The following is a 14,955-nucleotide window of genomic DNA, read 5'->3' as shown; positions in this document are numbered from 1 at the left end:
ACTCTACATTCGTGGTTTTGTTAAAGTCAGACACCGTAAAGCTTAACCAATAACATAGATAGAAATAACATCAACATCTAAATATACATAATACGAATATATATTTTATAATAATTTAAATAATTTTTATTTTATATCATAGATGTTTTCTCTTATACTTCTACCCGCAAAATACTAACTACTAGCTACTAATTCGGCACATCAATGCACGTTTGTGAATGTGTATGCAGGATGATAAAATATTTGATCTCCCTCACAAAAATATGGTGGAGAATCTAGGTGTAGCTGTATCTGCTTTTAATAAATATAAATAAAATCATTATTTAAATGTTTCAAAAAATTAAAACAATTTAGCGCATGTATATGTCACATTAATATTAACTTGTGCAATTTTTAAAAAAAAGATACGACCATTTGTGACCTACACAAAAAGACAAATGAAAGTTTATGAATAGTATACGTCGACTCCTTATATTGTACAATTTATCATTTTTTACCTAGGTTCACTTGACCATGTCCTATTGGTGTCCATGTCCTTCGGAACTATTTTGTATTCTCTCATCAATTTTGACCATCTCACCTTTTGTTTTGTGCACCTATCTATTTTTTGATAAATGGAATATATTCATATCACGAAGATATTAGTTAGACTTAGCCTCTGCATTAACAAGATGTCTAAAAATAACAAGGGTTGATGCACACGACCAAGAATAATAAAAAAGAGAAAATAAAACAAAGACCTGTCGCGGTGTTGAACCACTCGCAACAGTAGCACTTTAACCACCCAAAAAATAACACCTATACTACAAACAAGATTCTCCAAAAGCAACGCTCCAGGAAGAAAACAATGCACAAACGTTATCGTTGCTTGATCAAAGATTTTGGGTTTTTATTTTATTTTGGAGGAAATCTGAGTTTACAAAACAATGAAAGCCAAACCTTGGGGTTTCACTTAAAAATCATGGCTCGATACGTGGGAGCACCATCAAAAATGCAGTCCACCTATGCAGCCACCCCCGCTTGCCAAGGCTCTTACTGCAAGTCGCCAAACACCCAGCACACATGGAGAACCTGTGTTGTATTGGCAACCAATATCCTCTCCGCCATTACCAACCTGGCAACCTTCCATCACATCCACCATGATTTTTTCCAACCATGTCAGTTTAATGGAAATGTATACTAAGACATGGTCTATGACACCAACAAGAAGATGAAGCTTCACGCCTCGCCCAAATAAAGCCACACTTGATGAATATAAGGGCGCACATGACCGCATCTATTAGGATGAGTAGCACCCTGCACCGAACTGGGAAAATCTCCGAGAGAAAGACCGAAACTCGTCAACGACATCGACGATACCGACATGAAGAAAATCGATGCCTTGGTGCTTCAGAAAATAGCAGGATCGAATCACCTTTATTCTTCGATGCAGACAAGCAGGCTCTACATCGCACCTATGTATAGTTAGTTCCAACTATTGATTGATACACGATGTATGATTCAGTACTCCCCTTTGCAGTGATTAGAGCATCTCTAGCAGATCCCCCATCCGACCCCCATCCGCATAATAATCATCGATTTCCTGTTCGGAGGCGAAAAAGGGTACAGTTCAGATTCCGCATCAGACCCTCATTTCCAAAAAAAAATCTGGGCCACCCCGATCCGCGTCGCGGAAATCCCAACTTCCCGGGTTGGAGAGGCTGTGCGAACGCGACCCCCATCCATTTCCCCCCTTGGCGCGAAGGAATTTTCAACCACTTATCTTTCCTCTTCCTCCCGCCAACTGCCACCGCCGCAGATCTCGGCCTCCCTCGGCCGTCCCCTCCGATTCCAACCAGCAAGAGCACGCACGTGGGCCCACCGTGTCCGCTCTGCCCGCTGGCGTGCGCGAATCGACGACCAATCGGCCGTAATCGACGCCACCGTGCACGCCCCGCCGTCGGCCGGTAAGTCTTCTCCCAAGCTCCTCGCAGTCGCAGAACCGCAGAAGTAGAACCGCCGCCACAGTTCTAATGATTCACCGCGGTTGTTGCGCCTTGCAGATGGACCCGTGCGCGCTGTTTTTGTTGGAGGATTCGTCCTCCTCCGACGACTCCGACTTGGAGGAGCTGCTCGACGACGAGTTGGAGCAGTCGGAGGTGATACTCACGGCGGTGGCGGTCACGGACGTGTGGCCGAAGAAGCGGAAGGGGTCAACCATGGGGCGGTTGTGCATCCGGCAGAACCGCGCCCTCGGCCACAACTTGCTCATGCGCGATTATTTCGCCGAGGTACCGACATATCCACCCCATCTTTTTCGCTGCCGGCACCGAATGCGGTGATGTTTGTTCAACAAGATCGTCGCTATGTGTGAGGACAACACGCGCTACTTCAAGCGCAAGAGAAAATGCCGCTGGGCTCATGGGATTGAGCCCGCACCAAAAAATATCCGCCATCATGCGCATCTTTGCATACGGCATTCCGACGGACTATGCCGAGGAGTATCTTCGCATAGGCGAAGATACAACGATGGAATCTGTCCGTTGTTTTCGCAAGGTTATGATGCATGTGCACGGGCTGAAATATCTTCGAGCGCCCAATGACGAAGATACCGCAAGATTAATGGCGGAGAACGAACAACGGGGGTGGCCGGGCATGCTAGGCATCATAGATTGTATGCATTGGACATGGAAAAATTATCCAAAAGCTTGACAAGGCTTGTATTGCGGCCGGAGTGACAATTGTTCTTGAGGCCGTTGCATCGCATGATCTTTGGATTTGGCACAATTTTTTTTGGTTTGCCTGGTTCACTCAACGTTATCAATGTCTTGCATCGATCCCATCTTCTTGCCCGGCTTGCTAAAGGTGATGCACCAGCTTGCAACTACACCGTCAACGGGAGAGAGTACACAATGAGGTACTACCTTGCCGATGGTATATACCCGAATTGGACCACATTTGTGAAAACCATCAGTGTGCCAGGGGAAAGAGCTGAAGCTGAGTTTGCAAAAACACAAGAGGCAGCTCGAAAAGATATAGAACAAGCTAGATTTGCAATAGTCCGAGGACCAGTCCGATTTTGGGACATGGAAACACTCAAGGACATCATGACCACCCGTGTGATTCTACACAACATGTTCATCGAGGATGAGAGGGGTTTAAACTTTTTTTTTGATAATGTTGGCACCCAGGTCAAACCTACAAGAAATCCCTGTGCAAGTTTAAACATGCCGTCTGATTGAGAATTACAAGGATGCAAAACAGCTCCAGGAAAATCTCATTCGTCACCATTGGCAAACGCATGGCAACTAGGATTTATTTGTGTTTCCAACCATTTGTTATTTGTTCAATTTATTGTTGTACCATTTGATTCACATTGTTTCAAAACATTTGTTCTAATTTGTATTATTTGTAATGTATGACAGTAAACATTTGTGTAATAATTCAGATTATTGTTTTATTTATTGTATTAATTTGTGTCATAATTTGGATTGTGCTATTTTGCAAGACCCTGTGTTTGCGTTTTTGGTTGTTGGTTGCGGGCAAAAAAAAAAAAACAGGTTTGGAGTGATCTGGATACGTCGATTTGGAGTTTAAGGTTTGGAGTTTACGGTTTGAGGATGCGGTAGAGATGATTTTAGGAGTATAGTATAATTCTGAAATGCTAACAAAAACTACTTTGGTGTCAGGAGTAATAAATCACTGTAGTCCAGCATTGCACTTTGCGTGCCTCAGAAATGCCGGTCACCACCTTTTCCGCTTGGTAAAACAACATTTCTCGCCTGCCTTTGACTCCTTTGCTCTCCATATCCCAGTCGTGCGCTCGCGTCGCTTTCCTGTCTTGCGCCCTTTCCTTCCGATCGAAACTTCCATTTCGGATTCCACCAAACCCCTCTCACGATCGCCAACCACCTGCTGCTCTCGCTACATAGCCATCGCTCTCCAATCCCCAATCCACCGGATTTCGGCTTGCATCCACCGGATTTCTGCGTGCATCCCATCCCCTGCTCCATTCCTCGGCGGTTCCGCGGCGCCCATTGGGCGGACCGGCAGGTGAGGTGGTTGCCTCGGTTCCTTCGTCCAGCCGACGGTTCCAGTTTAGTTTCCCCCTCTTTCTCGCCGCGCGCGCGCGAGCGCGTATTCCTTTTTTTTTCTGATTGCTTTTTCCGTTTTTCTAATGGCGTAGGGTTCGGACTTTGGAGTAATCGAGCGGCATTGCTGGATTCGGCGCTCGCCGAGTTGGTTGAGGTGAGTTTATTGTGCTCCTTTCTGGTTTGGGATTATCACCGATTAAACTGATGAAGCTTCTCGTGCGGCGGGGGTCGACTTCAGTATACGGATTTGGGTGCCACGCCTGTTTTGCCCATCCGACGTTTGCCGATCCTACGGACTATCGCGTAGTGAGTTGGAGTGCAGTTTTGGTGTTTGGTTTTGATTCGGGGCGAGGTGTTTCTTAATTTGGTGGATCATTAGGCGATTGGCTATTCTAATCTAATCTTAGGCAGCGCTGCGGGTAGATGGAGTGCTTGCCTGGACTCTCCCGCAGTCGATGAACTCCTTATTTCAGTCGAAAGAAGGAAGTAAAGGGGAACTGGATTTGGGCGATATTCTAATTTTAGGATGCCATTTCGGGGTAGATGGAGTGCCCCAACCTAACCTAACCTGTCTCTTCGGTAAAGCAGATGCTATGGACTCTTCTGGTCGATGAAATGTTTATGTTGTTCCACTCAAAAGACGGGGAATAAAAACTCGCTTCTGATTTCTGAACCTATTTTTTAATGATTTGGAATTGTGGAACTTGTTCTGACTCACTGGCAATGGGCAGATCTGTTTCCCTTCAGATTCTTCGTGTCTCCCATGGGACGACTTGTCAGATATACATTCCATTTTGTAATATTATACACACTAAAGGTCAACCTCTGTCGTATAGCATTGGCAGGTTTTGTTTAATTTAGCACTTCATTTTGCTGCAGTTATCTATTAACTGTAGTGTTTCCCCTCAAGTTCCGTGAGGGTTGCATTTATCCTATTGGTTCCTGCAATACCATTGTCGACCGGGTAGTGGACTCTACTTTATCTTCAACAAAATGTTATGGAATCGGTGGTGCAATCTCATGTTTTAGTTTCGTTGCTGCACATGGGAATATTTGTTCAAGATGTATATATGGAATTTCGTAACCCAGTCCTTTCCTCCAGGCACCGGCAGAGCTCTGAAGTAATCTCTATTCAGATGACATAAGGAGTGTTGGCCCTCACGTCTTTGTCTAGAAGGAGATGAAAGTTGGTGCTCTTCTGACCTCTGCTGGAATCAACATTGGTCTTTGCGTGCTTTTTTGGTCCTTGTATTCCATTCTGAGGAAGCAGCCACAGAATGTTAAGGTCTATTTTGGGAGAAGTATTTCTAAGGCGCATCGCCGGCCCCTTTTGGAGAGATTTGTTCCGTCCCCAAGCTGGATTGTGAGCAGTCTGCACTGCACGGAGGATGAGATGTTAACTACTGCTGGGTTGGATGCAGTTGTTTTCAATAGAGTTCTGGTATTTAGGTGCATACTGTTTTACCTTTACCTTCTCTGCCACTTCAATATTTACTGTTCGTTGTTTATGAGAGATCTTTTGATCTGTGCTGCCTAGATGGTTCGCGCTTGAAATTAGCACATGCTGATGTCACCTTTTTACTGTATGTCGCTTTTCACTTTGAATTGTTGGTTGATATGTGAGCGACATGACTTTCCACCTTCAAACTCGAAAATTGAGAATGTTTTTTAATATGAATATACAAATATAAATTCGAATTAACTTTGTAAAATTGCACAAAAATAGGAATTGGCCATGCAAAACAGATAGTGTGAAGATTTAATACAAATGTTAGCAATCATGTGTGTTCTCAGTGTATCCCCCTGTCGGTTACCTGATATCCTAATGTAGAGAGATAGATGAATAGAAAATAATAATTTAAGCACCTCCTAGATTAAAATGAAACCGTTAGACTTTAATCAAAAATCAACAATCTGAGTGATGTCTGTTGCAATTTAGTCTAATTAAATTACTTCTGTTGACCAGAAGCACCATTTATTTCACACAATTCTTTGTGGATGTGGATCTCTGCTGTATGCTATTGAGACTGAAAAGAAAACGAAATTTATGACTGGTGATTTTTAAAAACCTCATTGATATACTCCTGCATTGGTTATTGTATTTTCCTTAGTTTCCCACTTTTCATATTTCCAGTATACGAACTCAGGTAGCTGATGTATCTTATTTTCAACAGCATACGCATATTTTCATTGGCTGCCATTCTTTGTGTATTTGGAATTCTCCCATTGAATTATTTTGGACAAGATATGAATCATGTCCTGATTCCTTCAGCATCATTGGAGACATTTACTATAGGAAATGTGAAAGAGAAATCTAGATGGTAAGCAATTGAAGTGCTCTTATTTGTTTCTGAGGAGGCAAACTTAATCCGTTAAACATGTCATCACAAATGTTTCATCTTCTGTCTTTACAATGTCTTCTGCTGCTACCTATGATTTAAATTACTATTTCTTTGTTGTATCAACTGGTCACGAAATCATTAGGCATATATCTTTGAAACTCATAAACATCTTGGATTTTGTTTACACAATGTTTATAACTGCATGATTGGAATGTACCTAAAGTCTTGGCTTTTGATAGGACTGCATGGAGATCAGCGATCCATATGCCGGAACCTTAGTCACTCGTTTCTTTTCTCTTTTCTCTTTTCTTTTTCCCTTTTTTCCCCTTCTTTCTTTTTTTTCTTCTTTTTTTCTTTCTTTCTCCTTGTTTTGGTTATCTTTTCTGTTGGGTTTCATATCTAGCCTACCCCAACTTACTTGGGAAAAAGGCTTTGATGTTGTTGTTGTTGCTGTTGTAATGTTTATAACTGCAGGCTCTGGGTCCATTGCGTTGTGCTGTACATCATATCTGGTGTAGCTTGCTTTCTTCTATATTTGGTACGGCCAAGTAGGTTGTCATTTGATATTACTCAAATGTTCAATTACCTTATCTTCCAGAACCTGATTTATATCATTTTCTACATTGTTGCTTAGGAGTACACGCATATTGCTAGACTGAGGTTACTTCGTCTTGTTCAAACAAATGGCAATCCTAGCAGCTTTACTGTCCTTGTTCGTGGGATACCGAAGTCAAGTCATGAATCATTCAGCAGCGCTGTTGATAGTTTCTTTACTAAGTACCACGCACCGAGTTATCTATCTCATCTAGTTGTTCATAAAGTTGGGAAAGTTCAGAAGATAGTGGTAAGCAATATCTTTTGTCATGTGTTATGGAGATTTTACCAATTTTCTGTTCTTTTTTGGGAAATGTAATGCTGCTGCTTGAGATTACTGGTCAAATATTATTCTATATGAGCTTACTAGCCCCATAAATTAACATCAATTAGCAACTAGCAATTCCATACCATAGGATCATTGAACAGCGAACCAGTATGCTGGTAGCATTAAGCATGACATGACTCCCAACACACATCTTGTAGCTTTAAATCATTTTTTGTAGATGATGGAACGTTATTTTAGAGTGAGTGAGAGTGAGGGATGTGACCACTTGTCAGTATGACGCTAACGGTATTTTACAACATGCATAATCCTTGTAGACTTTTAGAGTAACGCAAACAGCAAACTACCTTTAGATAAAGCAGGACTAGAATCACCGTAAAGCACTGCCAACATGAGGCATGTACGCTGTTTGATCTCCACCATCTGGGCATATTTCTATTGGCTTGTCTAGCCATTTGCATGCTGGCCATTAGCATCTCTCTTGAGTTGTAACATTGGAAATAATGGAACTCCCAAACTTATTCTAAGCTCTTGTGCGTAACCTTTGTAGTGCATCTGTGCAATACAATATACTGAACTGTAATTCAGAACATATTCCTTAATAGTTTAGATGTAAATTTATTACTGTTGTTGGGTAATTCAATACAATTAGAGATGCAGTAGCTGCTTTTATTATGCAGGATCATTCCTTTCCCCGTACCTATTCCCATATTTCAAACTTTTGGATCAATACTGTCACTGCATGTTCACATGGTACTACCTGTTTGTAGTGGTAATTTCATCCTTACTTTTCAGATGGGTGCAAAGAAGGCCTTTAGGAAGTTCAAGCATTTCAAGGGTACCGCTGTCGATCAGACATGCAGATCCGTTACTTATCAATGTTGTCTTTGTGGAGTGTCATCAAATTCGTTCCAGTTATTGCCTATTGAGGAGCAAGAGAGGGAAAACCCATGTGTGAAAAATTCAAACTTGGACTTATCTGATGAGGTCAACTATCAATCATTCGGTTCCTTTTCTTACAGTTATCCTTACTAATTTCTAATGTATTAATTTAGTTGTGCTAACCGAATACAGGACTGTGCTGCTGCCTTTGTATTTTTCAAAACTCGGTATGCGGCGTTAATTGTATCCGAAATTCTCCAGACATCCAACCCTATGAAATGGGTCACTAGTCTGGCCCCAGAACCCGAAGACATGTATTGGTCGAATCTTTGGTTACCGTACAAGCAGCTTTGGATTCGCCGCATAGCAACACTTCTGGGTTCTATTGTTTTTATGATCATTTTTCTTCTACCCATCACATTTATACAAGGTCTAAGTCAGCTAGAAACCCTGCAGCAAAGGCTCCCTTTCCTGAAAGGGATATTGAAAGGGTAGGTAATCTTAATGCTTAGAACTCACGTGTTGTTAACAAATGCAATGTTTGACTCAGCTGGAGCACCTGCAGCAATGGCTCCCCTCTTTGATTTGTATTGGCATACAGTGTGCATTACATCTAAAATGCCTTAGTTTTTACTCCCTCCATCCCATAATATAAGATGTATTGCAACCAATATACTCACATATTGGTTGTGATAACATCTTTTAGCATGGTACAAAGGGATTATTTTTTGATAGGAGGTTCCCTAGCGTTTAATACCTGAGATAGTACATTCAATTACCAGACCTCCCTTTTCTCTAGAAAGCAGTGAAATTATAGCGGTGGTTCATACTGATGTGTAGATTCTGTAGTTACTACTGAAGTGTGGGCATATTGCAGTCTTATATTCACCACTACATCAAAATTTAATGATGACTAATTTTTTGTAGGAAATATATGTCCCAGCTAGTAACTGGATACCTTCCCAGTGTCATCTTGCAAATATTTCTATATACTGTCCCCCCAACGATGATGCTATTTTCGACATTAGAGGGACCTATTTCTCACAGTGAAAGGAAGAAAAGTGCCTGTTGTAAAGTTTTAGTCTTCACCATTTGGAATGTTTTCTTCTTCAATGTCCTATCAGGTTCGGTACTTAACCAACTGAACGTGTTATTCAGCCCAAAGGAAATTCCAATGCTGCTTGCTAGAGCAATACCCTTACAGGTGAATCACATATTTGTTTTTTGCTGGTTATAAAGACGCAAAATATAAAATATTTAAGTAGCTATATACAGCGTATTGATTTGTTTTTGGGTTGAGTTTCTTCAGGTGCTCACTGCAGTTTTATAATGACTGTTTTTTACTTCCATTTCAGGCTACCTTCTTTACAACCTATGTTCTGACTTCAGGATGGGCTAGTCTATCATCAGAACTTATGCAACTCTTTGGCCTTATTTGGAATTTTGTAAGGAAATATATTCTGAGAAAGAAAGACGATAGCGACCTTATTTTCTCATTTCCCTATCACACTGAACTACCAAAAGTTCTGCTGTTTGGACTATTGGGCTTCACATGCTCTGTGCTAGCACCTCTAATCTTGCCCTTTTTGCTGATATACTTCTTTCTTGCCTACGTTGTGTACCGCAATCAGGTGAGAAACTAGGTACAGTGTTCTAATTTAAGATTCCTTTTCTAGCAAAGTTCTGATTTGAAGTCCATATGCATAATTTGGTCCATAGATATGAATAAAGTAAAAAATATTTATTCCCTAATAGTGTTCATTTGGAGTATTATCCGTGTTTTTAAAATGCGCAAAATTTGAATGTGATAAATCCTCATATGTTTGCTTCATATTATGCTAAAATTCTATCTTTATCTTTGATATGTTCCTTTGGATATGCTTTTTGTGGTCTTGTACAAACTTCCTTCTGGTTAATATCTTTTAGTATTTCATCTGAATCTCAGGACAGTTGAAACAGTTTTTCCTAGATTGTGAATTGTATGTTTTTACAAAAACAGTATTCCTAGAAGTATGTCCTGTGTGCCCCTACATAACCTAATGGGTTAGTAATTTACCATTTTCAGTTCATTAATGTTTACTGCACAAGATACGACACAGGCGGTTTGTATTGGCCAATTGCATACAATACAACAATATTCTCTATCGTGCTCACCCAGATCATCTGCCTCGGTGTCTTTGGCCTTAAAAAATCCCCTGTAGCTGCAGGTTTCACTGTACCTCTTATCATCCTCACTCTGTTATTCAACCAGTATTGCAGAATGCGTCTTCTGCCATTATTCAGGACTTTCCCTGCACAGGTTAGTATAGTTAATTTTACATTTTTTAGAATTTAACCTTTATATATATAGAAGATCCATGGCTATATAATATACAGAGATTCCATGGATAAACTTTTGTATCCACCTTGGTGCCAAATGTACATTTTTATGCTCTCAACTGAGAGTAGGTAACTTGCATTTTACATGTCCTGAATATCCCAAACATCTCTGAATCTGAATAAAACATATGTAGTAGTTACTTGAAATGGAATTTCTTACTCCGTAGTCGTAGTTCTCACTTCCCATCATGGAATTTCTTGGACATGCACAGGTTTTGATAGACATGGACAGAGATGATCAGCAATCGGGCAAAATGGATGCCATTTACCAGCGCTTTCATTCTGCTTACTGTCAGTCCTCTGACACCGATGACATACCTTTGGAAGGAATTAAAACATCCAGTACAGATGAAGATAAAGGCAGCAGCTCAGGTGAATCTAGCTGCAAAGAAGGCGCGAATCAACCAGGAAGTGACTTGTCGCACCCGACAATGAAAGGTCTCCCTGTTGATCGGCTAAGGACTGCAGTGAGATCGCTAGCTTTCATGATCAGAATACAGAAGAGAGGCTTATCCCAATAGCTCAACCCGCGGTGGTATATGTACAAACTGCATACATTGTGCGCATATAGGACAACATAGAGACGGAGATATACGTACAAATAGAAAATCTCCTGTTGAGTTGGGTGGGTAAAATTGTGTGTTCAAATGGATGCCTGCGCAACTCTTCCGATAATTTTTTGGTCGTACATACAAAAGAAAAGTTTTGGTTCTTCAGTTCCTATTGCTGCCTTTTGCATGCTAATGCAATTCCCCACTTTTCGTGTCACCTCGGTTGAACCAGTTCTTGTGAAAGAAGGCATTGTCTCCTCGGAAAAGTGAGCCATGTGCTATCGAAACCGTTTTGGCCATCAGAGGAAAATATTCCGACGGATTGTCTCCTCAAGGAAAAGGAGACGAAGTGCTATCGAAACCGTCTTGGCCATGTTTACGCGGTGGCGTGTGCAGTGCACTGTTCCTGTTCAGCTCACACCGTGGCGGTTCCTGCAGTGCAAGCTGTGTGTGTGTCCGTCGTTCGCTTGCATTGCAGTGCAGTATGGCGCAATTTAGCGTATGACCCTAGCGACAACTTCAGGAGCACGGAAGAGTGGTGGTTGGAAGCTAGAAAGGGAGCGCCAAAAAAAAATCTGCGGCAAGACGTCGACAGTGTTACCATTTTGGTACACTAGAGGTTATTGAAGGAACGCAATGCTCGTATTTTCCAACAAATACTCAGCAAGCCGAGCAGGGTGTTTGAGCTGATCGTCGAGGACCTTCGTGCTTAGAGAGTGGCTGGTTGTATTGTAAACTTCTAAGGGAAGCCTGATGTTGTACTGAACCCTTCTTGGGATTTTAGAGTGCCGGTGGTCTTTTTTGTTTGTTTTCCCCTTCTTCAGCTACCTCAGCCGATGTTGTATCAAGAACATTGTACCCCCTTTTTCTATCTTATTGGAGTTCGGCCTCAGGCCCTTCGACAGTTTAGCGTATGACTCGTTGATGCCAATCACCCAGGGCGGAGTTCGATCTACGGGTCCCTCAACAATCCATTGTTATATTCGAAGCTGCTACAACCGTGGTGTTAGGGAACAGATAGCGTGCCCTATTTGAAAAGATTGTGGCTGAATGGACAGAGGACCATTGATTATGGACTAAAATACATGGTTAGTCACACAAGGCCACTTTCTAAGTGGAACACTATATGTTGGCCTAAGGACCAAGGCGGGTTAGGTATTGAAGTTTTGGAGTTGAAAAACAAAAGTTTACTTAGTAAGTGGCTGTTTAAACTTAACAATGAAGATGTAGTTTGGCAAGAACTTTTACGCAATAAGTATTACATTCCAAAACTTTGTCAAATGTGACAACGCAACCATTTGACTCACCATTTTGGAAAAGCCTAATGAGAGTTAAAAAAGATTTTTTCAGTAAGAGGTCTTTTAAAGTAGGAAACAATGCAACTACTAGATTTTGGGAAGATAGTTGGCTTAGGGATATTCCCTTGGCGCAACAATACCCATCGCTATCTCAACGAAAACTAGTTTTGGTGGCTGATATTCTTCTAATAGACCTCTAAATGTAACCTTTCGAAGAACGCTAACACCCAACAAGTGGGCTCAATGGCCAGAGTTAGTAGAACGCCTCATACATATACAATTGAATGATGATAGAGAAACTTTTGTTTGGGGTCTAACTAGCTTAGGTAGTTTTACTGTTAACTCAATGTATCTTGATTAGCTTGATGATAATTTAAGATACCTCAAAAAATATATTTGGAAAATGAAAGTACCACTGAAGATTAGGATCTTCATGTGGTTTATACATCGGAAGGAAATTTTAACCAAATGTAATTTAGCTAAAAGGAATTGGCAAGGTTGTAAAGTTTTCTGTGATAAAGATGAGTCTATACATCACTTGTTTTTTAAATGCCCCCTTGCAAAAATTATTTGGTGCATTATATATATGACATTTAGTTTGTCTCCCCCTTCTAATATGACAAACCTCTTTGGTAATTGGTTAAGCGGTAATTGCCAAGAAGGATTGAGTCAACATTAGAGTGCACGGTTTGCGGCTATTTTATGGGCTATTTGGAATGTACGAAATGAAGTTGTTTTTAACAAACCAAAGTCTCAACCTTTCTTCCAGGTTATCCCTATGGCTATTCACTGGATCCCTATGTGGTCCTATCTCCAGTCCGAGAATCAGCGGGAGGCCATGGAGTCTAGGTGCAACCAACTGGAGACGGTAGCACGAGATTTTTACAACCGGTGTGGCTAGCGGCTTGATCATATAACTCCTTACTTTTGTTTTCTCTTTTCCGCTGGTTGATCTTTGTGTCGATTCTTGCTGATCCGTGAGTTTGTAATAAGTACTATTATTATGATCTGAATAAAGTAATAAAATGGCCATATACATTATTTTGATGCAGATGCTAGGGTATATCCCCATTTTGGAAAAAAGTTGTCAGTATAATTTTGATTAGTCACTTGTATTCACTTTCTGTGAAAGTTATGGTCACATAAGATGCGGAGGAGTGTCACGCTCCCGTAATCGGCACCGCTGCAGCAACGGACGCGTGTACATGGATGGGTGGCCTGCCATTTTACGGGAAGGCACCTGAGGATCGTTAATTTTACTTGTCCAGTCCGCCTACTCCGCTTCTATATCTGGTTTTTGTCATCCTCACGATCGTTCCGAGGTGAGGCAGAGAGGAAAGGAATCAGCGCTCGCTACCGACGATGCTCAGCGGCAAGAGAAGGGCGCGGACGCTGGTCTTCGATGTTGCGCGTGCTAGAGAGGCGCCATAGGTCTTCTCCGCTGGGAGGAAGCGGCGGAGATGGCGGCGACGCGTGATACGTCTCCGACGTATCGATAATTTCTTATGTTCTATGCCATATTATTGATGATACCTACATGTTTTATGCACACTTTATGTCATATTCGTGCATTTTCTGGAACTAACCTATTAACAAGATGCCGAAGTGCCGATTCTGTGTTTCTCGCTGTTTTTGGTTTCAGAAATCCTAGTAACAAAATATTCTCGGAATTGGACGAAACGAAGACCCGGGGGCCTATTTCGCCACGAACCTTCCGGAAGACCGAAGAGCATACGAAGTGGGGCCACGAGGTGGCCAAACCACATGGCGGCGCGGCCAAGGGGGCCCGCGCCGCCTCGTGGTGTGGGCCCCTCGTCGGCCCCCGACTCTGCCCTTCCGCCTACTTAAAGCCTCCGTCGCGAAACCCCCGAGGCGAAAAACCACGATACGGAAAACCTTCGCGAGACGCTGCCGCCGCCGATCCCATCTCGGGGGATTCTGGAGATCTCCTCCGGCACCCTGCCGGGAGGGGATTCATCTCCCGGAGGACTCTACACCGCCATGGTCGCCTCCGGAGTGATGAGTGAGTAGTTCACCCCTGGACTATGGGTCCATAGCGGTAGCTAGATGGTTGTCTTCTCCTCATTGTGCTTCATTGTTGGATCTTGTGAGCTGCCTAACATGATCAAGATCATCTATCACGTAATACTCTATGTTGTGTTTGTCGGGATCCGATGGATAGAGAATACCATGTTATGTTAATTATCAAGTTATTTCATATGTGTTGTTTATGATCTTGCATGCTCTCTGTTATTAGTAGAGGCTCTGGCCAAGTTGATGCTAGTAACTCCAAGAGGGAGTATTTATGCTCGATAGTGGGTTCATGCCTGCATTGACACATGGGGGAGTGACGAAACCCCTAAGGTTGTGTTGTCTTGTTGCCACTAGGGATAAAACATTGATGCTATGTCCGAGGATGTAGTTATTGATTACATTACGCACCATACTTAATGCAATTGTCCGTTGCTTTGCAACTTAATACTTGGAAGGGGTTCGGACGATAACTCTGAAGGTGGACTTTTTAGGCATAGATGCGGTTGGATGGCGGTC

General features: G+C 42.1%; 1 protein-coding gene across 2 annotated transcripts; it reads left to right on the top strand.

The window, feature by feature from the left end:
* Window positions 1-3,896: 3,896 nt before the first annotated feature.
* On the top strand, window positions 3,897-11,272 carry LOC124703821 (CSC1-like protein RXW8). Of its 2 annotated transcripts, none has more exons than XM_047236062.1 (12): window positions 3,897-4,032; window positions 4,166-4,227; window positions 5,176-5,522; window positions 6,248-6,394; window positions 6,890-6,953; window positions 7,050-7,259; window positions 8,091-8,282; window positions 8,370-8,668; window positions 9,105-9,381; window positions 9,533-9,808; window positions 10,243-10,476; window positions 10,769-11,272. In XM_047236062.1, the coding sequence occupies exons 3-12, from the start codon at window positions 5,254-5,256 to the stop codon at window positions 11,075-11,077; spliced, it is 2,277 nt and encodes a 758-aa protein (XP_047092018.1). In that variant the 5' UTR covers window positions 3,897-4,032; window positions 4,166-4,227; window positions 5,176-5,253; the 3' UTR covers window positions 11,078-11,272. The 2 variants fall into 2 exon arrangements, with proteins under 2 accessions (XP_047092018.1, XP_047092019.1); XM_047236063.1 differs by having other exon boundaries at window positions 3,897-4,075.
* Window positions 11,273-14,955: the final 3,683 nt, after the last annotated feature.

The sequence above is a fragment of the Lolium rigidum genome, chromosome 3 (assembly GCF_022539505.1).
Source record: "Lolium rigidum isolate FL_2022 chromosome 3, APGP_CSIRO_Lrig_0.1, whole genome shotgun sequence".
Lineage (NCBI taxonomy): Eukaryota > Viridiplantae > Streptophyta > Magnoliopsida > Poales > Poaceae > Lolium > Lolium rigidum.
Note: the sequence above shows the minus strand (reverse complement) of the source record. Positions and strands in the feature narration are given on the sequence as shown.